Raw genomic sequence first — 25,013 nt, forward strand, 5'->3', positions numbered from 1 at the left:
GTGCAGTCGTATTTTTTTGACTTTTGATGAATAGTAATAACTTTTTGAGTAACTTTTTAATTTTTTGACTTTTTTTCAACTTGTCAAATTTGACCTTAGCTGAGTGTCCAAAACAAAATACAATTTATAATTAATTAAATTCTTAATTAAAACCAATTAGCTTTTCCTACCCATTTTCCATATAAAGCATAAACCTTTCCTTCACTCTCTCGTGGAGTTCTTTCCAGAAACGCTTATGAATTTTCCACCAAGAAACCCTAAATTTTCGATCCCATCTCTCCGCACAAGACCACCGACGAATCACCATTAAGTCCTTCGAAGAATCTCTTGGTCTTCTTCTCAAAATCAGGTTGATTTAAACCTTATTTTTTTTACACTTCTAACTGTGATTTGTTTTAGTTTTATTCTTCGTTTGAATCACTTCACGTTCTCGTTTTCTTGCAAGTTTCTACATAATTTATTTGATTTTTAATGCTAATTTCAGTTTTTTCTTACTTTCTCATCCATTTTCATTTTTCGTTAGTATTTTCTTGGCTGCCAAACAGTTAATTTCTTGTGTTTATTGTTGATTGGAGGTCTATCTGATGGGTTATGAGTCATTTTTAGTTAGGTTGGAACTGGATATTGTTAAATTTGAATCACTTCACATTTCTCGTTTTCTTTCGCGTTTCTACTTGGTTTACCTGATTTTTAGCGTTACTTTAAGCTTTCTTTACTTTCTGAGCTTCCAAACAGTTAATTTATCATGTTTATTGTTGATTGGTGGTCTATTCGATGGGTTAGGAGTCATTTCAAGTTAGGTTGGAACTGGATATTGTTAAATTTGCGTCTTCACTTACTTAGGATGCATCAATACTGTGCATGAATTGTCTCGGTTCTCTTTGCCATTGTTGTTTTCACGTAAATCACCTGTTTCTCAGCACCATTTTTTTTGGGGGGTTAAAATATATATATATATATATATAATTTTTTATATATAAATTTCCTTTTTCATTTAAAATAATAATAATTTATGCACATTTTTTAGCCACTAAACGTAGGCTATAATGTGAATCAAGCTACTTCGAGCTCGACTCGTATCCGGTTTGTCAAATGTCATTTCAGATTGACTCCTTACAGAAGCAAGTCTATCTGCAATATATTTTAAAGCTCATTAAGTTTTTAAGTCGAGCTTGAATAACCTACTAGCCATCTTGGCTTAGGTTTTGTTTGGCAAATGCAATTTTTTGCTTTTTGGGCTAAAATCTACAAAAAGATAAAATAGGCTAAAATAATCAAAAGACAAAATGTCACATCAAGCCTATAATAACTCAATCCAAGGGAAGAATCGAATATTAATAACATTATTATGTGACCCACGCTATGAAGTGAATTATGCTGTTCAGTTTATCCGTTCCGTTATACTATGATATGAGATGAGTTGTTCGGTATAATCTGTTAGACCTATTAATTTATGGTATGGAACAAAGTGCTGTACGGAACTAAGTGTTGCAATGCGAGCCACCTCTAGAATCCGTACGAGCCATCTCTTGAGTCCATACATATGTGAACTGGGCTTAAAGCCGTTCTGTGAAAGTTATGAGGCCTATGGCCGTTTTGTGAAAATTTTGAGGCTTATAGCCGTTCTGAAACATCTGTGAGGCCTATGGCCAATTTGTGATATCTGGGCCTATGGTCATTCTGTATGATCTGTTAGTATGAAACAAAGTGCTGCACGGAACTAAGTGTTGTTATACGAGTCACCTCTAGAATCCGTGCGAGCCACCTCTTGAGTTCATACATGCATGAAAAGGGCTGTATGCCATTCTGATAAGGGCCAATTTGTGAAGCTATGAATCTATGAGGCCGAGGGCCAAATTGTGAATGTGTGAACCCACCAGGTCAAGGGCCAATCTGTGACGTTGTGAACCGACAAGGTCGTTCTGAATATTAGTACAGAATCAGATTAACCACCTGTCTTTTACATTGTATACGCATTGCTTTGTATTATAATTCCAGTTGAACATTGAGTTATTGAAGTACTATTACTCACTGAGATTGTCTCACTCAGTATTTTGTCTGATTCTGTAGATAATTAATCTGGAGGTCAGCCATAACCCTCGATACCCGTCTTCCTTTGTCAACCTCTGTGTGTGTACCCGTTTATCGTGAAGTTTGCTGAGTTTGGCTTATACTCTGATTGTCTATAAATGTAGAAGTTTCCAATGTTTTTGTTATACGCCTATTCAAGGAGCAGGGTTGTATATGTATATGTAAATATTTATCATCTGATTCACTATTTGTGATCCTAGCATGATAGTGGTGGTCGCTCAATGGATGTAGTTTCTTTTTATTCCATGTTATCTTATAATATTTAATGCTTCCGTTTAGGCTTCATATGTATGTATTTCGAATTTTATGTCTGTTTCTGAAGCAGTCATGCCCAAACTTTTAGGGGTGGGTTTGGGGCGTGACAGTAAAATTGAGAACCAACCAAGATCAGTTCGGTTCTGGGTTTGGCTGGCTCTAAGGAAAATACGCTTCCAACCACTATCAAGTGTGAATTGAAGAATGCAACAATGGATTAAAGAGACAAGAAAAAATACATAACCACATAGAACACCAAACATTATGTGGAAAACCTTCAATGAAAGAGAGGAAAACCACGAGGCAAATTTGAAATTTCCACTATTACCAAAAATAATGGGTATGCAAGAACTCTCTCCATTCAAGTACTGTCATGGACACAAATCAGTTTGTGTTGATTGGTGTCCTTTCTAATCAGTTTGTGTTCTCTTGACCAGAACTGCAACTTCTAACATATTAGGTGTTCTAAATTTATCGTTGGTTACATTTCAACTCTAATTTGTGTAGTTTCACAGCTTCTCGTACCTTTAATGCATAGATACATCACATGAATTTTGTCTATTTTCTCTTTCCCGTTCATATCTGTCCATATTCATTAGCTTGTCTGCACTGATTTCTATTTGTTGTATTTTTTTTCATCACATATTCTTCTATTTGCTGCATTTTTTCTTGACGACAACAAAGAGCCAGTTTGCTTGCTAGTTATTGAGGAGGATGGGTTGCTTATCAAATGGTGATTTATTTGATGGAAGTTCTAAAAAGAGGTCATTGTACAATGGTTATTGCACCTCTTCTGGTGTTTCGCTTAAGTACAAGAAGTGAAAGGTTTATGCTGTTCGCCATTTTCCACATGGGTGTGGACAGAATGCTTCATTTATCAATCTGATGCCCCAGGATACTGAGGTAGTAGCATCACTAGGTGATAAAGAGAATTTGGTGGCTGATGAAAAGATGATGAAAGTTGCAGAGGGTGATTGTGTCAAAGCTTCTGAAATTGGGAATGATTCATCATCTCATCAATTGGTGGAAAGTCCGGTGAAGTTGGAATTGCCTGACATATTGAATGATTTGTTGGGGAAGGTGGTGGTTGCGGCTGGGAAGGTCAATGGGGCTGAATTGTCCCCTATTGTTAAGCCTCTAGGAAGTGGCTTGCCAAAAGCTTTAGAAAATAATGCACTAGAATTGTCAAAGGAGTTGCACGAAGTGGAAGTTCAGGTTGTGGTGAAGAGTGAGGGTGCACTAGAAAGCAAAATTGTGTTGGAGATTGTTTCTATGGCTGATGGGATGGTTCCATCAGGTGGTGCAAAAACATGGTTTCCTCCAAAGTGGTCTATTAGTGATGGCAATGTTTCGAAGGAGACTAACCCGAAAGCTAAATATTTTAGGAGAAGGGTTAGAGCTATTCGTGAATTCCCTCCTTTTTGTGGAATGCATGCTATTTGTCCGATTGAGGAACAGCGCCTAAGAATTGTCTTGGGAAACAAGACTTCAATTGCTCCAGTTGAGGTTGCTGTGCAGGGTACGCTGTCAAGAGAGATAGTGAGGGCTAAAGAGGAATGTAGTCTAGTGAGAAAGACAGCAAGGACTGGCATTGAAGAATTGGACAGGGATGTTCGAGATAGAAATGCCAAAAAGAGGGTTATGAAGAAGAAATTGCTTCCTTCTGGAAAGGCTTCATATGAAAATAAAAGTGCACAGATTGTCAAGGATAAGGGAGATTTTTCCATATGTGAGCAAGATGAAGATTCTCCTGCAGGTCAGAGACCACATGATTTTCAGGTGATCTTGCCTCCTTTTGGTCCTGATAGCTCGAGTCATGGTAATGTGTGTAACAAAGTGAGGGAAACACAACGTCTATTCCAAGCTATTTGTAGGAAGCTCTTGCAAGGAGAAGAAGCAAAGTTGAAGAAACAAGGGTACTTGAGCAGAAGGCCTGATCTGAAAGCAGCACAAATTATCAGAGCAAAAGGAAAAGAAGTTAACACAGTCAAACAGATAATAGGATCAGTGCCGGGAGTCGATGTGGGTGATGAGTTTCAATACAGGGTGGAGCTTGCTCTTGTTGGCATTCATCGTCTCTATCAGGCTGGTATTGATTACATGAAACATGGCGGGATGATCATTGCAACAAGCATTGTTGTCTCAGGTGGTTATGCAGATGATTTGGACAACCCTGATGTTTTAATATACTCTGGTCATGGAGGAAATATAAGTGGTCGGGATAAACAACAACCTAAAGACCAGAAACTTGAAAGAGGAAACTTGGCTCTGAAAAATAGTATATCAGCAAAGAATCCTGTTCGGGTAATCCGTGGTTCTAAAGAGACAAAATTATCTACCTTGGATGCAAGAGCCAAGATTGTTCTGACATATACTTATGATGGCTTGTATACAGTAGACAGATACATGCATGATGTAGGGCCACATGGTAAGTTGGTTTTTAAGTTCGAGTTGAAGGGAATTCCAGGCCAACCAGAGCTTTGCTTGGAAAGAAGTGAAGAAATCAAAAAGATTTAAAATTCGGGAGGGTCTTTGTGTTGGTGATATATCAGGGGGGAAAGAGTTATTTCCCATTTGTGCTGTGAACACCATAGACAATAAGAGACCACCCAAATTCAATTATATAACTGAGATGAAATATCCTGATTGGTACTGCCCTACTGCTCCCAAGGGTTGTGATTGTATCGGTGGATGCTTGGACTCTAAAAAATGCTCATGTATGTTCAATAATGGAGGAAAGATTCCATACAACTGCAATGGGGCTATTGTTGAAGCAAAGCCTCTGGTATATGAGTGTGGTCCTTCTTGCAAATGCCCTCCTTCTTGCTATAATAAAGTCAGTCAGCATGGCATGAAAATACGGCTTGAAATCTTCAAAATGAAGTCAAGGGGCTGGGGTGTTAGATCCCTAACTTCTATTTCTTCAGGAAGTTTTATATGCGAGTATATTGGGGAGCTTCTTGAAGACAAGGAAGCTGAAAAAAGACAAAATGATGAATACTTGTTTGATATTGGACACAATTTCAGTGATTGTTCTCTCATTGGTGGACTTTTGACTCTCAAGCCTGTTGTACAGTTAAGTTCTAGTGAAGTTGTGGAGGATGAGCATTTCACAATCGATGCAGCACAGTGTGGGCATGTGGGGAGGTTCATCAACCATATTTGTTCCCCTAACCTTTATGCTCAGAATGTCCTCTATGATCACGAGGACAAGAGTAAACCCCACATAATGCTCTTTGCTGCAGAAAACATTCCTCCCTTGAAGGAGCTGACTTACCACTATAATTACTTCGTCAATCAGGTTCAAGATTTGAATGGAAATATTAAGATGAAGAGCTGCTATTGTGGTGCTGCAGAGTGCACTGGCAGGATGTATTGATGCAGGGAACAAAGTGTGGGGTTTTCCAGAAGTAGAGATTCCTTGTGTCTTAATGTAAGTTCTCGTTGACTACTTTGTTGTGGAACTTGATTTATTATCTACTCTCTGTGCTAGGTTGTATATTGAATTAGTTTCAGCATGTACTTGGGATGCCTCAACAGAAACAAGAAAATATGGATGCACACATACAGACAAATATCATTTTCATGAATTGAAACACACCCCAACACTACTAAACTTTTCAAGATGACATAAAGTTACATAAACAAAGATTGCAGGACCTTAACAGATTACAACATACAATGTTTTACAGTATCTCCTTGTGCTTGTTGGTATGTATGTGAGCTGTGATTGAGTTACATGTAACCCATACTTTGCACCTCCAAATTTTCATTTGGGTTGGAGGCAACCTTGGCTGAGAGGTTGCTGTGGGTGTTTGTCACTGGCTACAGGCTACTGTACTCCTGCAGCACTGTAACTTTGCCATGGGGCTTGGCTGTGTGCATCATCTTCCTCTTCCTTGTTTCTGAAATTATTAGTTATTTCAATCAAACTAAAACATGTTATGTCTTGATTTTTGCATGTTGTAACTTTGAGGGTCTTTCTTCCAGCATTTTTATGTCTATCATCTGTGATCATGTTTTCTTGATGTAGACACCTTGAACAGTTATCTAATTATGTCATTATCATTATGATAGTTTCCCAAAATCTTGTTGTCACTGGTTTTTATTGATGATCATACTTTATAGATATAAAATGATATTACTTCTGGCCAATTCGCAAAGTGGCGTAAACCTCTGGGGGGGACATGGTACAGAAATAACTTCAGCTCTATTTGCTTGAACTGGCTGCCCTCACAAATCATAAAATTTTCTTCATGCTTAAAGTAATATAGAATCTAATTCATGAATGCAAAAACTTTACATCTCATCCCTTAATTTTCAGGGATTTGCTTATGGTTCTTGTTTAGATGGGCAAGCCTTGCTTTTGATGGAAGCAGACAAGAGGAGAATTGAAAGAAGGGTTAAAATAGTTGGTTCGTTCGGATCATATTCTGAGGTAGTGGCAACTCAAACATTAGTCTGTACATCAGTTTTTTGACAGTGGTTTCTCAAGTAGTCAAGTTGTTTTCTGATAACATGTGCTGAATTAGTGATTTTGGGGAGAAAATTCTGAAGCACTAACCTGGTAACCTTCTATAGTTTGGAATGATGGCACTTTTTTCATGTTTTGCTGATTTTGCATGATTTGGAATTTGTACATGTGAATTTTGTGGAACAGTTATGATGTAAGTGACTTTTTTTTTTTAGTGTTTCTGCATTGCAACTTTATGTTTCTCACATTTGTTTAACGTGATGATTACTTAGGAGTGACAAATTGCTTGCAATATCAATACCCTTTACTAAGATCGGCATTTTGTTTAGTTTCTTTTGCAAATTAGCTTGATTGTGAGCTGGCCTAACTTTTTATTTAAAAGGTTGTTAACTCTTATTTTTTAACCATAAAATCGTGGTGTTCGGACTATCACCAAGAGTTTGGATAGGGTTGAGAGTTAGTTGGGTCCACACTCTTTTAGCTGCATTATTTGCATGTGAAATAAACATAGTACACAATCCGATTCCTTATTGAGAAAGGTGAAGAGCACTAGCTCTAACACCGGAGACAAACATAACTTTAATCACTGAATCAAAACTACTAGGAAATAATTAATAAGCAGCTCCTACTCTACATATACTTAAGATATATTTGTCTTCATTGGGATTAGGAGTTTAATAGGGCTTAAGTAAGCTGAATGGTTGTGTCATAAACAGCCCCAGCTTTCCATTCACTAGGAATCACACTAGTCAGCTGCACCTTCTTCAACCCTGCACTGCCACTTACTTGGACCCTGAAATTAAGTGCCCCTGCTGGTGGGTTAGCCATGTCCCATACTGCACTGTAGGCCTTTCGCATACCCCTCCATTGCTGGCAATCCGCCTGCATCAAGAAAATATATGACTATTAGACTTTCCAGACCCTCCTTTAGCAAGAGCCTCATCACTAGGTTGCCCTTAAAATGATATGTACACACGACAACTTGCTTACAATACCCAGTTCACCAAATTTGTTTAGAAGACTGTACCTGCCACACTTCTGCGGTGGTGATATCGTTTTGGCCAGCTTGGTACAACATGACTGAGGCTAGGTACTCAGGGAACCTGCTGTGCTCATGAACCTTGACCATGAGGTTGTAACCTGGATAGGGATGGCAATCTAAACCCGACCCCCCGACTCCGAATTAAACGGTTATTCCTCGAAAAATACCCCTGATGGACCGGGGATGGTATTAAAAAATTAATCCCGATGACATCCGGGCCGGGGACGGGGATACATGTCCAAGACCCGCCCCCGCCCCATTTAGCCCCCTACGTCAAAATTACCATTATGTCCCTAGTATATATAATGTGTGTGTGTGTTTGTTTAGGGTTTGACATATTGCACTGCTGCTCTCATCAGTCTCTCACTCACATGGCACTGCTCCTCTCTCTCTCTCTCTCTCTCTCTCTCTCTCTCTCGCTCGCCGTTGTGTTCTTTAGGGTTTGGTCTCCCCCTCTCTCTCTCACCGCCGATCCTCCCTCACGCCGATCGTCCCTCACCGCCGCTTTTGTTGAGGGTTTCTCCTTCCTCTCTCTCTCTCTCACACACGACGGGGCTGTTGCTCTCTCTGCTCCCTCACCGCCGCTGCTCCCTCACCTCACCGCCTATGTTACACGGACTCTTTGAAATTTCAGAGGTACCCGTGTCGACACGACACGACACGGGTACGGGTGCGGGATACGGCCAGGATACGGCTCATCACAAATGGATACGGCTATGTTTTTCCCTACATACAGAAGCAACGAAATAGCCCTAAATACAGAAGAGAGGAAAGAGGAGAGAGCAAGAACCTGGTCGCCGACTTCTCTCTAGTCGCAGGCTTCGATCTCACCCCAATCGATCCTTCACTCTTGATCTCGTCTCCTGTTCTTTCGTCTCTCGATCTCCTCTTCTCTCGATCTCAGCTTCTCTCGATCTCATCTTCTCGCAATCTCTCGATCTCCTCTTCTCTCCCGTACTGCTCTCGATCTCCTCTCGATCTACCATATCTGTCTATCTATTCGTATATCTATCTATTATTATAATAACTATAATAATATATAATAATAATAATAATAGTTAATAACTATTAATAGTTAATAATTATAATAATAACTATTATTATTATATATTATATATTATATAATAATTATTATATAACATATAATATATTTATAAGATAATATATACTTATATATATTAATAATAAATAAATAAATACATGTATTTAAAATAAAATAAAAAAATTTAATCAGAACACATTGTTTAAAAAATATAATAAATAAAATAAATAATTAATGTATATTAAAATAAAAATATTATAAAAAAATATATATATAATATAACTCATCTTCATAGATTTTTATTTGTTATTTATATAATATAACTCATCTTCATATAATAAATATATATATATTTTTAAAATTATTTAACGTATTCCCGTACCCGTATCCAAATTTGGATACATATCCACGTATCCTTAATTTTTAATTTTAAAGTGTCCAACCCCTAGATACGCACCCGCACCCGATACCCGTACCAGAGTCCGTGTAACATAGCTCACCGCCGATTTTGAAAAGGTATCTCTCTCTCTCTCTCTCTAGGGATTTCGAATTCGATCTAGGGTTTACATTTATATATATATATATATGTATATATATTTGAGTGTATAATATATATATACATATGTCGATCTAGGGAGGAGGGTTCAACTTCTGTTTTTTTTTTTTGTCCTCTAAATTTATTATATGTGTGTGTGTGTGTGTGTGTGTGTTTGTCAAAGAAGTGGGATTATTGATCTGTTTACAAAACAGTGGGATTATTGTTAGTTTTGGATTTGATGAATAAAACTCCGTTTGGATCAAGTGATTTCGTGAGAAATGATAAGAAATCAAAGAGAAAAAGTACTATTTATAAGTTAGGTGAAGAATGCTGAGAAAGTATGTGAAATGGAACTCTATTCTTTTATAGGTTTCATCTGAGATTTGGTGAGAAATAACACGATTAGTTTTATAGTTTATATAATACCAAGATTGCCCATTAAAATACAAAGAAAGAAAAGAAAATTTCACTCACATTCCTGTATCACATAATCTGCTTTCTTACCTATCTAAATATTATAGTGAAAAGACACAATCATTTCTTTTGTTTATGAGAGATCACAATCATCCAACCAAACTGTAAGATTCTTGTTTAATTGGTAGAATGATGCTTATGGGTTTTCCCTAAGAAAGTGCTTCATTAAAGGTCCATGTGCTTCATTTTGAATGGGTATGAGCTGCTTCATTTTCTGATTTCAGCATGTGAGGAATCAACATTATCATGAAAAATATTTTTATTTTTATACTACAAGTTAGGATTGGTTTCTTTCTGCGAATAAGATTGTGAAGAGTCTAATTGGATTCAAATTTTGGAATCTGAAACAGTTTTTTGAGTTGTGTAGACAAATTTTAGTTTTCATGTTTGGCCTCAAAAAAACGGCAGCCAGACTGTAATTCATGTACTTTATGATAATTTAATTGAAATTTTGGGTGTTGGTTGAGATCTGCTACCAAATATTTTGCATTCTACTTGCGCAGCCATTAATTGTAGTTGTAATTATAGGTATTTCATTAGGATATTTGGATGTGATTAGTGTTTACATTATAATGGGCTGCCTCAATTTATTCATTTCATATTGTTTTTGTAAAGTTTAAAAATGTTAGAAGTTAACTCTCAAGTATTATTAGTATTGATTATTTGTTTTTTTCCTTTTCTTATTTAACAGGAATTCAAGTTGAAGGAGATAATGAAAGTTGTGATGTGGTTGTATGAGTATTGGACAAACAATCTTATTGTTATTTTTTTTTCACGATGGATTTGGTTTTTTATATTGTAATGGATTTTTTTTTTTTTTTTTAATTTTATTTTTTGGGTAGCCTATCTCTTGCGGGCTGTGCTTGGACTAATTATTTTCTTTGCAACTTGCTGAATTTTCCTTTGTGTGGGCTGTTGGATGGAATATGCTATTTCAATTTGTTGAAAATATGTTAGACTGATATGCTCTTTGAATATGTTAGACAGATATGCTGTTGAAAAAATGTTGATAGTTTTTTTGAATTTGTTGAAAATGTTGACAGATTATGCTATTGAAAATATGTTGACAGATTTTTTTAATTTGAAAATGTTTACAGATTTTTTCATATGTTATTGACATATTCCCTATTGATAGATTGATGTGCTCTATGAATATGTTAGACAGATATGCTGTTGAAAAAATGTTGATAGATTATTTGAATTTGTTGAAAATGTTGACAGATTATGCTATTGAAAATATGTTGACAGATTTTTTTAATTTGAAAATGTTTACAATTTTTTTTTAATTTGAAAATATGCTGACAGATCAAAAAAAAAAAAAAAATTGATCAGCTACTGTAATTCGGGAAATTTGCGGGGTCGGGGATACCCGATCCCCGATCGGGGCCGGGGTGGCCGGGACGGGGAATTTCTCATTGTCGGGGATCAGGAGTGTAGTTCCTAGCCCCGTCCCGTCTTGTTGCCATTCCTAAACCTAGATACTGGTAAGGAATTCTCCGGTATTCTATGGCAACCATGCCATAGGCAAACAAATCCAAGGCTGCGTTGGGACGGGCCAATCTTGAGTAGGCGCGAGTTCTTAGGATGAAGTTAGTCTTGTCCCCTTTACCATAGTCTGTCACCACTATCCTCACTCCATCTTCAGTGCCAAGTTGTGGTACTTTGCACCTAACCTCTAGTCGTGAATAAACAAATAACTTCCATTGTAGACACAAAAATAAGGGAGCGACTTCTTTTTTTTTGTTCTGAAGCAACTTCAATTGGCTGCCTGTTTCTTGCCTTTAAGAAAGGCATATAGTTTAAAGTTGTTGCACTTTAACATAGTCACAAGCCTCACAATTAAATATTTATTTGTTTTATTTGAAATTTTACGTAGGAACCTAACAGTATTTATGCATATCCTTTCAAATATACTTTTAGAAGTGTCCAACACTTCATTCTTTGTTACTCTCAGGTCCCGTTTGGGGATTTACCTTTTTAGCCAATTAGCCAAAAAGTTACTAAATTAGTCAAAAAGTCAACAACTCATATCAGAAAGTCAAAGATTTTTTTTTCTCTCTATTTTTTGCAAATCTTTTCGTAATTAGTCAAAAAGTCATTCCAAATATACAAGTTTTTTTTACTTACCTTTTTAGTCAAATAGTCAAAAAGTTACTAAATTAGCATGTTCCCAAACGAGGCCTCAAGCTCAAATAAACTTAAAAAGATTAAGTTGTTTTTTAATTGAATTACCTGATAGCATGCACCACAGCTAGTTCTATTCCGGTACAGCCTAGAAACCCTGCTCATGCCTCCATCATAGATGGTTCTTCCATATTCACCAAACCATCAGGCTCCAGCTAATTTAACATCATTAAACACATTTTAATCATCGTAGATAAATCATCAATGTAGAAATTTACATACATACATACATACATACATACATACATACATACATATATATATATATACTATGAAGCACGGACACCTCTCCAAGGGCTCCATACCAGTGTCGGACACGGACACGTATCGGACACGCGATTGACACGTGTCAGACACGAAATAGAGAGTGTCTCCTTTTTTTTTTTTGATTTTTTTGCAGCCGAACACGTTTCGGACACGTTCAGACACTTTCAGGACTCGTTCAAGGTCAATTTCATAATTTATAAAACTTCTATGGGTCGATTTGTAAGAAAACAAATCCAGAACAATATTTGCCCTAAATCAATTTAGAACAGAAGAGAAAGACAGAACAGAAGTGAAATAGAGAAGACCTGGTCGCTTTTCGGTGGTCATTCGTCAGTCACCGTCACTCGTCGGCCACCGTCGTTCGTCGGCTATTATCTAAGGTACACCTTCGTTGCTCTTCTTCATTCTTCTTCTTCTTCTTTTTCGATCTTCTTCTTCTTCTTCTTCTCTGATCTTCTCAGTCGTTGTCTCTCGCTCTCTCATAATCTTCTTCTCTGATCTTCTCTCTCGGTCTTAGTTGTTGTGTCTCTCTCTCGCAGTCATTCATTCTCTCTCTCTTCTCCTTTGAGTAAACTTTTATTTTATTTTTTTTCTATTAAATTTTCAGTGTAACATCTCTCTTCTTCTTTTTTTTCTTTTTTCTAATTCCATTTTATATTTAAAAAAAAATTGATTAGTTTTGTTCATTTGAATAATATGTATTGAACATATAATATAATAAATAAAATTAATTATGACATATAATAAATAAAATTAATTATTTTTTATTAAAATAACATTAAATAAAATAAATAATTTTTTAAAAATAATTTTATAATATATAATAAATAAAATTAATTATATATATTAAACGTGTCCCCAGCGTGTCGTGTCCCCTATTTTTTTGAAAATTTGTGTATTTGCATGTCCGTGTCGTATCCTGTGTCTGTGTCCGTGCTTCATAGTATATATACATTTGCTAATACACATATACATCAGTACTATGTGTGTATATATAGGAGAGAATACATACTTGGAGTCCCTAAGCAATCAGGGCTACCATAATAGGTTTCTCTAGAGCACACATAAGCATCATGGGAGTAGCAAACTAGAGGCAAAAGCACTATGACACACAGAAGAGAGCAATAGTTCTTAGCCGCAAAACCCATTTCTTATTCTTAATAAGATCTATTATCTCAAAAGATGATGAATAAGGGAAAGATTTTGGGGATGGGAAGCTCACATATGAAATCACATATTTATAGTTGAAGTTAGGAGGGCTGGATGAGAGAATTGCCACCTTTTTTCTTTTCCACTAAGAGATGTGTACAAATAGACACCTGTATTAACCCCTTAAGACCATTTCATATTTCTGCATTTACGTTTAGGGTGTGTTTGTTTGGACGGACTGGATAAGGGAGGAATTGTAATCTATCAGACTATTAGTCCTAAGATACATTGTCCCCAGACTATTTGGTTGGACTGGATTTGTATCATATGCTTGATTAGTCATGGGATTAGATGTCTGGATTGCATTATTTTTAGTGAATCCAATGTTTGAAAAAGCCTATCTAGAAAATGAATAAAGTGTTGAGATTCAAATGGTGTATTGTGGGTTCATCATCAATTGATTAAATTTAGACTATACATTCATAATTCTAAATAAAATTATAGGTGTAAATTCTAAATATGTAGTGTGATTGTTTTCCTTTTTGCCCTTACTTTGCTTAACCTTTTTGATGAGGGCATTTTGCCCGACTTTCTCTTACTTCTTTAACTACTAGTGAATATCATTTTGACCCTCTTGTCTATGAATTTATGCATTTTGATTTCCTCAACTATAAAAATATATCAGTTTCATCCCATCTAGACCACCTTTAAAATAGGTATATTTGTTTGATTTTCATAGTTGAATGAGTTAATATGTATGAATTTGAAGGGATCAAAGTGATATTTACTGATAATTGAAAGGATCATGGTAAAATTAACCCCCCTTTTTTTACAAATATTCTTTAAATTGTATATTTCATGCATTGGACTTTCTCTAACATTCTTTATAGAAGACATTTTCTTTGTGATTTCTCTCACACATTTGCCTTCATAATTGTTGTGCTCCCCATCTCCCCATATTAACTATCACCTAGAAAAGGTCCTCACCTACCCATACAATTTTATTTTATTTTATTTGTTATTTTTTAAATTATTCATTCCTTGCTAAGGGAAGTGAGATCCTTTGTTGAGCTTTATCTTTTTATTATCTTTTGAGTATTGTTATTTAAACCTAAAAATGAAACTTATTTTCTAAATTGGGTGATGTGGCAACCAATTAGAATGTGTAAGTAACTTTTTCTTTCATATTTTCTCTAATCATCAGCCAATAATCTTACTTACACATCAATAGATCTAAAAAATGAATCTAAAAAGTGAGCTTATATATCATTTTCTTTTATCTTTTTATCTTCCTTTCTTAGTTTATTAGTACTCAACACATGGATCAAAAGTTCAATGTACATGAAATTTTTTTTTAATTTTTTTTCTCATTAAATATTGCAAGTCTCAAATAAATAAATATTTAAAGAGCAATAAAGAAAGTAAACCATTTATGAGACATGCCAACTCTGACTTGTTTTTCATGGACTCTCTCATACAAATTTTCTCTCTGAACTCTTGCATAGGTGTGTTTGAAATTAGCTTTTTTAATGATTTTTTTAATTTATTTTTAGTTAGTTTTTTTTTTAATTTTAAAAAAATGTACTTTTAGATTCTACTTGACAAATCAAAATAATAATAACCAAAAAAATTGAAAAAAACCAACTACAGAAAAACGGGAAAAAGCCAAAAGAATTTGTTTTTTTTTTTTTTTTTTTTTGGGTTTTATTGGCTTTAGTAAACTTATTTTTTGATAAATTACAAATACACGCTATAACTTCCCCCAATGATTGTGAAAATGTGATAACCCAACCTGCATTATGCTTAATTATGCATGTGATTATGTGTTTGATATGAATTTGCATGTTTAAGTGTGTGAAGTATGTTATTTTGGAATTATATCTGTTGAATGTAGGAATCTATGTTGCAATTACAACTTTGAACAGAAATTGAAAGCCTTAGAGGCGCCAAAAATCAAAATCGACTTCATATCTGTGCTTAGCATGATTTGTAGAGCCTACTGTGAAATTTTGTAAAATTACGATTTGTAATGATTTAATTAGGTTAATTAGCCTAAGTGGGGTATATGTATATTGCTTCTTGAGTTCGTCATTTGTTGAGAGCTTTTGCTAGAGAGTGAGTTAGAGAGAGACAAAGAGGAGAAGCTAAAGATTTGGAATAGATTCAAAGGGCAAACCCTAAATTTGAGCTAAGATATGGAAATTTACTTAGAATCTTTGTAAATAACTCATTTTTTGCTTGAAATCAAGAGGAATTTGAAATTCCGACACTTATATGAGTTAGGGTTTTGGGATATGTAATTGTTTGAACTAAATTCAAGAAATGGAACTTTAATCTCTTCAACATTGTTGATTTGAGTTCAATCTTGTGAATAATTCATAAAATAAACTCTAGATTGTTCATATAACAAAGATTTGTTGAATGATCATCGATGTTTATTTGTATTTTAAGATTGATCATGTAATTCATGAACTTATGAAAAGATGAGACCTTGAATTTGACATTGAAGCAAGATTGATGTGTTTGAGTTGAAATTACACTTGAATCATGCTAGTATATCATGTTTTTGAGTTAGTTTTGCATGAATTTGTGCTTGGAAATGAGTATAGAAGTTTACACTTTGTGCCATTTTCGGACTGCACTGAATTACCCAGAACTGCACGTGCGGTTAGGAGAACCGCATGTGCGGCCATGAGTCCCGCACGTACAGAACATAGGATGGAACAGGGGCTCGCACACTGCTTTAATTGCACATGCGACCCTAGGTGCGGCACCTTCTGCACCTGCGGTGAGGGGCTTCCGCACTTGCGGAAAACAGGCAGAAAACCTGTCTTTTTCTTTTAACTTCTTCGACCCTCTGAATCTGTTTATGTGCATGTTTTGACCTTCCGTAATGCCTAAAGATGAACGGAAAATGAACGAATCATAAAACGAATAAATAAAGAAAAAAACTAAGAAATGAATGAATTGTTTACCGAATTTGTATATGTGTTATGTTGTGTGGGTTAACTACCAGAAGGACCGTCGCACAGCCAACATAACTGTGAGTAATAGTATTGTAAAGATATGTTTTAATTGATTATTTTGATCCAGGTACAGTGACTTATTTTGATATTGTGTTTTGACTGAAATTAATTAGTTTTATGCACGCTCTATGACATGTGTAATATGGACCTAAAGTCGTTCCATCTATGCTATGATGTGCTTGGACCCAAGGCCGTTCTGTTAATGATATGATAATATATGAGTGGGCCCGAGGCCGTTGTGATATATCTAGGCCCGAGGCTGTTGTGATATATGTGGGCCTGAGGCTATTTTGTTATATGTTGGGCTTGAGGCTATTATGTTATATGTTGGGCTTGAGGCCGTTCTGTTATATGTTGGGCCTGAGGCTATTCCGTAATATGTTGGTCCTAAAGCTGTTCTTTAAATGTAATTATGGATAATGTTGTGAAGGATGTAATTGTGGAAAAGTATTGTATTCACATAACAAGATTTTTTTTAATTCAAAATTATTCATTTGATTCTCTTTACTTTACTATTATTTATTGAGTGTCGCTCACCCCCTATGTTGTATGTGTGTAGATGATCAGCATGGAAGTCAACCAGTCAGCCTCAGGAAATTGCTTATAAGGACTTGTCGTGTCGAAACTCCAAGATAGAGCTGTTGTCTTTTGACTTATGTCTATGTTAAGACTTTTGTCCAGTGTTTGTTATGTTGGTTTTGTGGATGTGTAACTCATGTCTTGGCTCCTATGTATATAAGTATTCTATTTTGACCGTTTAAGCATTGCTCAATGGATGTTATTTCTTAAATTTGCTTTTGCTTAAGGCCCATTATTAAAAACATTTGTTTTCTGTATGAGGCCATAGGTAATCGTGTGATTACTGGCCGGTTATGAACAAAACTTTTAGGAGCAGGTTTGGATCATGACAGAAAATTTCAAATATTCCTTTGTCATAATTGGTTATTTAACATAATTGACAGAAAAAATAAAATTTTTAACTATCTCTCTGTACAACAATAAAATTACCAAAACTGTTAATTGAAATATATTGCTAATATCATTAAAAACTTATAATTGATTTAATGGTTGATTAATGAAAAAAATAATTTGTCCAATTAGAAATTTTAAGAGATGAAAAGTAATTTTCAGAAGTACATAGCCAATTAGTATTTTAAGCAAATCTCATGGGAATGTATTTATAGTTTACCCTTTTTTATATATTTTTATTTTTATTTTTATTTTTTTAATTTTAAGATTCTTCCACTCTAGAAGAACTTGAAAATTTTAAAAATAAAAATAAAGAGGTTCAAAAGATTTTTTTGTTTGTTTGTTTGTTTGTTTTGTTTTTGATCGCAAACTCACCCCCTGTTGGCACATTAAACGCTATGGTCCAACACTGCTCTCCGCATAGGGTAAATTACAATGACCTCTCTTCAGGGTTAAAAAAAATATAAATTGATTTACAATTTTAATATATAGTTATAATTATTTTTTAAAGTAAAGTTAAGGAAGTTGAAATTAATGCAAATAGTGTAAAAATATAATGATAAAAATGGGAAAAAATCATTAAAAATAAAAGAGGGGATAGTATCATTTTTGTTAAAAACAATTTCAAGAAATCAATTTATAATGCAAATAAAAAATCAAGGAAAAATTAAGATAGTAGTACCTATACTTTGGTCATTGTGTCATTTTGGTCTTTGTAATTTCAATTGATTCAATTTTGACCATGAATTAATGATTTTGTCTCAATTTGGTCAAAATGATTATAACTCTTAGCATCTTTTTATGAAAAATGCGAACAAAAATGTCATGTGTCATATTTTTAAGAACAAAATTATAAATTTAATAAACTCAGTGAGTTAACCTCAATCAAATTAGTGATAATTTTTCATAAGAAAAAACACTAATGATATTATCAATTGGATCAAATGGACAAAAAAATTAAAAGGGTCAAAATTAAGTCAAATGAAAGTTCTTGAATTAAAATGACAATGGGTAAAATGTAAGGACCACCGGTATAGTTTTTCCGAAAATCAAACTAAGTAAATAAACAACAAATAACAAAGTTACTTACAAACGTTTTGTATATTGCGAAGAATAGATTGTGATTGAAACCAGTGTTTGAACATTGTATTTTTAAGATGGAATGAACATTATGTTTCTAAGATACAATAATCATCACGACACAGAATATGCATATATTTTGTGTGTACAACGAACCAAAGATTACGCTTTGCATTCTCACAATTTCAAGCTCTTAGAATATATAATATTCAGAATTAGAATAGAAGATGAAGATAAAAGCAAAGAACAAATTCGATGAGCAAAATGGATAGAGGGATCGCCTTTATATAGGCAAAGAAATGTGTTCGAATGAGCAAAAAAGTTGCGACTTTATAGTCGCATCCAAAAGATGCGACCGATCGGAGAAGATGACCAGAGTTCGAATTTGGATTTCAAAAGTTTTGGCCTAAGATTTTGAATCTGAAATTTGAATTAGAGCAAAAATTTAAATTTAAAAAGAGAAATATTGAGCTAGTCCAATCCAACTCAAATTTGGTCTAGGGAAGGGTGGCAGTGTGTGATTTTGGGTCCAGTTGGGGCCAACTCACCTTTGCCCATCCCTCCCCCACCTTATATAACTCGGTTGTCCTTTGGGGCCATCACCACTTGTCCAACTAGGAGTTTATAAAGAGTCTAAAATTTATCGCAAGTTTTCTATGTGAGACGAGAATACACAACAACTAGTTGAGAACCATACAATCATATACCAAGTTCATGAGGTTCACTTTGAATTCAATTTTTCATTTGCTTGTAAATAGTTTTGACTAACTAATTATATATTCTTATTCGTCACACGGCAATGAATTCATCACCACTCGAACTCACAAAAAAATCGCATCTGGGTCTTACATTAATTATATTTCAAAGAGTATGAAAAATAATATTTTAAAACCATTTTTTTCAACATATTTTCTATTTATATAATTATTGCTAAAAAAAAGAGATTAAGTATTATACAAATTAAACTTTAAAGAAGTAAAATGTAATTATGTTAAAACTATGAGATTTAATTACTATATTTTTCAAAATCTCAAGGAAGGTCAGTGTAATTTACCCCTCCACATATCACCAAAAAACGTTTATCTCACAAACACTGGCACACACACATCTTTCTTTATCATTCCGTTATAATTTCAAAAGTTATTCGACTGTCATAGAAAAATTTATAACTTTAATTATTAATATTCATAAAATTTATTATTTATTTATATTTCTTAGAACTTAAATTGGACTGAAATTTTCCCTAATAAAAACGTCAGATATACTTCCACGAACTTTTGTGTTTGTATTGTTGGCATAAACACTTGCAACATGTAGGTGTATAAAATGCTTAATTAGACACTCTCACTATATTTCATTTCCCGTTTGTTTCCAGAGATGGAATAGAGGGGATTGATAGTGAGGGGATTAATAGTGAGGGGATTGTTAGTGAGGGTCGTTTGTTTTCAGAGATAGAATGAAGATGATTGATAGTGAGGGGATTAATAATGAGGGGATTGTTAGTGAGGGGATTGATAGTGAGGGGATTAGTAGTGAAGAGATTGATAGTGAGGGGATTAGTAGTGAGGAATTGTTAAATTATTTTTATATAAAATAATAAAACAAATAAAAAAATATAAAAAATTAAAAATTATATTTTTAAAAAAATTTCCAATATATAAAAAATAAAAAAAATAAAAAAATTTCTAATCCCCTCACTATTTTTCTAATACCATCTCTACCTCCTCACTATGAATCCCCTCCCCAAGGGTATTAGTACTACAAGGGCATGTTTGATTGGGTGGATTAGAGCATGGGATTAGGATTATTAATCTGTGGACCCAATTATCCTATGTTTGTTTTAAGATTTTGGTTTAGGATTATTAATCCAATGGATAATTAATCCAACAAATTTGTAGGATTATTAGTAATGGGGTAGGGGTGGGATTATTAATCCAATGGATATTAATCCAATTGGATAGTGAATACCACACTAATTTAATAGGATTATTAATACTTCACTATTAATCTTGTGAATCAAACATGACCCAAAGGTATTAGTAGTACCCTCCTTATCTCTCAAAACAAACAAGGTATTAGTAATACCAAGGTATTAGTCAGTCCCAAGGTATTAATAGTCCCAAGGCTATCTCTCAAAACAAACACCCCATATACTTATCCCAAGGTACTAGTAATCCTAATCCCCTTACTATAACCCAAAACAAACAGGGCCTTATATTATAGTAGTATAGATACAAATATTGAACAAGTAACCTTTATTAGCATGGTGGCTGCAATTAATTTTTAAAATATTAAGGAAGGGTTTGGGTGGGGTTGGAACCAAGAGGCCATCAGATGTGGGGCATAAATTTTGAGGAATTTACGTATAGGACTTAATAGATTGGTTTATTGTCCAATAAGTCATGTAAAAATTAATAACGTTTTTCATCAAGTACTAGTAAAAAATGTTAATAATTGTTAATTTTCAGTAATAGTTTGAAAATTTTGTGACAAAAAAATGTCGCTAATTATAAATTTTAGCGATAGTATAAAAAGATCGTTACAAAAAAATGTCACTAATTTTCAACTTTCAATGACGGTTTGAAAAATTCATCACAGAAAAACGTCGCAAATTATAATTTTTAGTGACAATTTATAAAAATCGTAACAAATAAAAGTTAATAATTGCCAATTTTTAACGACATACAAAAAATCGTTACAAAAAATTATTTTTAACAATAATTTTATTAAGATTTATATTCAATAGAATTTGATAGGAATTAAATCTAATTATTAGGACCTATTAGTAATTTATCTTAAATTTTGGATAGGGGTCCATATGGTTGGGCTCTTTTTGCGTGTACAAATTTAGCCTATTGACATTTATGGTACTAAAAAAAGTTGGGTAAGTTATTTTTTTTGGCATATTTTTTTTATTTAAATTTGATTTTGGTTTTTATTTTTTTAATTTAAACAATTTGATCTCGATATTTAAAATTTAGTTTTAATTTAGTGTTTCCGTTCAAATTAGACATTAAAATTATTAATTTTGTGACAAGTGCCACTCTCTTGATTTATAAATGTGAAAAAAATTGACAAAATAACGAAATTAAAACTAAACTTAAATTGTGAGAATTAAATTGTTCAAATTTAAATAATAGAAATTAAAATAAAATTCAAGTCAAATTATGAAAGTGACCCCCCCCCCCCAACTTTGATAACAAATTAGGCACGACATTAAGTACTTGCAAAAGATCTCTTAAGGACAAACTATATAAGTGAGGTATAGGTTAACGTGTTGCCATCAAATAAACTAAACAGTAAAAATGTCGGGTGAACTGAAAACGGTAGCAGTTGTTATTATCAAAGTTTGATTTTACTTACAATGACATATTGAAGATATCAAAACACAACTTTATCACTGTTTGTTTGTTGAAATGGCAAAGCAAGAGAAACAAGTGAACTTATGGGTGGTTCTAGCAATCTTCATTGCTATGGCAACTACTGTATATACTGCTGATGATGATAACTTACCACATCATCCTAAACCCCCATTCCCATTCCCATTCCCATTCCCATGCCGACCATTCCCACACCCATGCCGACCATTCCCATGCCCATTCCCTCCACCACCCCCATCACCACCGCCTCCATCGCCTTCACCACCCCCTCCACCACCTCCGCCACCCCCGCCCTCACCCCCTCCACCACCGTCTCCGTCGCCTTCACCACCCCCTCCACCACCTCCATCACCACCGCCACCATCGCCTTCGCCACCCCCGCCCTCACCCCCTCCACCACCCCCATCACCACAGCCTCCATCGCCTTCACCACCACCTCCACCACCTCCGTCACCACCGCCACCATCGCCTTCGCCACCCCCGCCCTCACCCCCTCCACCACCGCCTCCGTCGCCTTCACCACCCCTTCCACCACCTCCGTCACCACCGCCACCATCGCCTTCGCCACCCCCGCCCTCACCCCCTCCACCACCCCCATCACCACCGCCTCCATCACCTTCACCACCCCCTCCACCACCTCCGTCACCACCGCCACCGTCGCCTTCGCCACCCCAGCCCTCACGCCCTCCACCACCACCTCCGTTACCTTCACCACCCCCGCCCTCAACCCCGTCACCACCGCCTCCATCGCCTTCACCACCCCCTCCACTACCCCCGTCACCACCGCCTCCGTCGCCTCCACCACCCCCGTCACCACCCCCTCCACCACCCCCTCCACCACCCCCGTCACCACCGCCTCCATCGCCTTCACCACCCCCACTCTCACCCCATCCTCCACCTCCATCACCACCGCTACCATTGCCTTCACCACCTCCTCCACCACCCCCGTCACCACCACCTCCATCGCCCTCACCACCCCCGCCCTCACCCCCTCTACCACCTCCATCACCGCCTCCTCCACCATTACCTCCACTAATCCCCCTTCCACCTATCTTCCCCATCTCGCCTCCACCACCACGTCCACCACTTCCATCAACTCCTCTGCCAGCTCCAACACCAAGTCCTTTGACCCTTCCTCCGACTCCATCACCAAGCCCATCAACCCCTCCACCAACTCCCTCACCAGGTCCATTAACCCTTCCACCAGCTCCATCGCCGGCTCGATCAACCCCTCCACCAGCTCAATCACCAGGCCCATCAACCCCTCCATCAACTCCATCGGCGGCTCCATCAACCGCACCACCAACTCCATCGCCGATTCCATCAAACCCTCCACTAGCTCCATCATCGGCTCCAGCAACCCCTCCATCAGCTCCACCACTTCCATCAATTCCTCTGCCAGCTCCAATACCAAGTCCATGGATCCTTCCTCCAATTCCATCACCAAGCCCATCAACCCCACCACCAACTCCATCCCCCAGCCCATCAACCCCTCCACCAGCTCCATCGACGGCTCCATCAACCCCACCACCAGCTCCATCACCGGTTCCATCAAACCCTCCACTAGCTCCATCACCGGCTCCATCAACCCCTCTACCAGCTCCATTACCGGCTCCATCAACTCCTCCACCACTTCCATCAACTCCTCTGCCAGCTCCAACACCAAGTCCATTGGCCCTTCCTCCAATTCCATCACCAAGCCCATCAACCCCTTCACCAGCTCTATCCCCCAGCCCATCAACCCCTCCACCAGCTCCATCGCCGGCTCCATCAACCCCTCCACCAGCTTCATCACCAGGCCCATCAACTCCTCCACCAGCTCCATCGCCGGTTCCATCAACCCCACCACTAGCTCCATCGCCGGTTCCATCAAACCCTCCACCAGCTCCATCACCAACTCCATCAACCCCTCCACCGGCTCCATCACCAACTCCATCAACCCTTCCACCACCTCCACCACTTCCATCAACTCCTCTGCCAGCTCCAACACCAAGTCCATTGACCCTTCCTTCAATTCCATCACCAAGCCCATCAACCCCTTCACCAACTCCATCCCCTGGCCCATCGACCCCTCCACCAGCTTCATCGCCGGCTCCATCAACCCTTCCACCAGTTCCATCACCACGCCCATCAACCCCTCCACCAGATCCATCGCCGGCTCCATCAACCCTTCCACCAGTTCCATCACCAGGCCCATCAACCCCTCCAATATCTCTATCGCCGGCTCCATCAACCCCACCGGTTCCATCACCATGGCCTTCAACCCCTCCACCAGCTCCATCACCGAGTCCGTCAAACTGTCCACGACGACTACTCTCCTCGACATCCTGACTATTAGAACCCCTACACAACACTGTCACCTACTAGAGATCATTAATCAAATACTGGGAGCTATAATTTAAGAATTCTAATAGAAATCTAATGAGGAGTGCCACGTAATAATGTGATTTTTAACTTATGTATTTTTCTTTTTTATTTTTATTTTTTTTGTTTCCCACGTCACTATCACTGCCCCAGACTAATACTGTAATGGAACCTACATTACTAAAAATAAAGGGCCACAGTGTTATACTTGTATCTTTTTGACAGCTTCATTAACTGTTTAATGGATAAACGCTATATATTTCTATTTCTTTTCATGCATGTTATTAAATTGAGAGTCTAAAATATTCTTTTTCTTTTGAGTTTAATTATTAAAATATTATTGTTTTTATTAGTTTTACTTTACCTAACAAAAATAGGCAATAATTTAGATTTAAAACAAATTAAAAATTTATGCCTCGTTTGGGAACAAACTATTTTAATAACTTTTTGATTTTTTTAGTTAAAATATAAGGTAAAAAAAATTAGTATGTTTCAGATGAATTTTTTATTTTTTATGAAAAGATGTGCAAAGAGTAGAGAGAAAATAGAATCTTTAAACTTTTTTTTTTGGTATAATTTATTGGATTTTTGACTTTTAGACTAAAATGTGATATTACCAAACCAGATCTTAGAGTTTAAATTAATAAAATTAAAAACTCAAGATTAATTTTGTTGTAA

General features: G+C 36.3%; 1 protein-coding gene and 2 pseudogenes across 2 annotated transcripts; 2 read left to right on the plus strand and 1 right to left on the minus strand.

Annotated features, from left to right (window-relative positions):
• The first annotated feature begins 355 nt into the window (after positions 1 to 355).
• Positions 356 to 10,865, plus strand: LOC114279479 (histone-lysine N-methyltransferase, H3 lysine-9 specific SUVH5 pseudogene; annotated as a pseudogene). The gene is made up of 3 exons (XR_014366632.1): positions 356 to 5,779; positions 6,671 to 6,784; positions 10,608 to 10,865. The product of XR_014366632.1 is annotated as a histone-lysine N-methyltransferase, H3 lysine-9 specific SUVH5 pseudogene (transcript).
• Positions 7,505 to 13,515, minus strand: LOC114279480 (expansin-like B1; annotated as a pseudogene).
• An 8,367-nt stretch (positions 13,516 to 21,882) lies between these two features.
• On the plus strand, positions 21,883 to 24,610 carry LOC114268843 (uncharacterized). The gene has a single exon (XM_082925051.1). It carries the CDS (start codon positions 22,008 to 22,010, stop codon positions 24,300 to 24,302), a length of 2,295 nt encoding a protein of 764 aa, XP_082781177.1. The 5' UTR covers positions 21,883 to 22,007; the 3' UTR covers positions 24,303 to 24,610.
• Positions 24,611 to 25,013: the final 403 nt, after the last annotated feature.

Source organism: Camellia sinensis, chromosome 4 (assembly GCF_055761805.1).
Source record: "Camellia sinensis isolate YWXY chromosome 4, ASM5576180v1, whole genome shotgun sequence".
NCBI lineage: Eukaryota > Viridiplantae > Streptophyta > Magnoliopsida > Ericales > Theaceae > Camellia > Camellia sinensis.

Bases quoted from the DNA above. Each gene is read 5' to 3' on its own strand.
- LOC114268843 (XM_082925051.1), top strand. From the start codon at position 22,008: ATGGCAAAGCAAGAGAAACAAGTGAACTTATGGGTGGTTCTAGCAATC.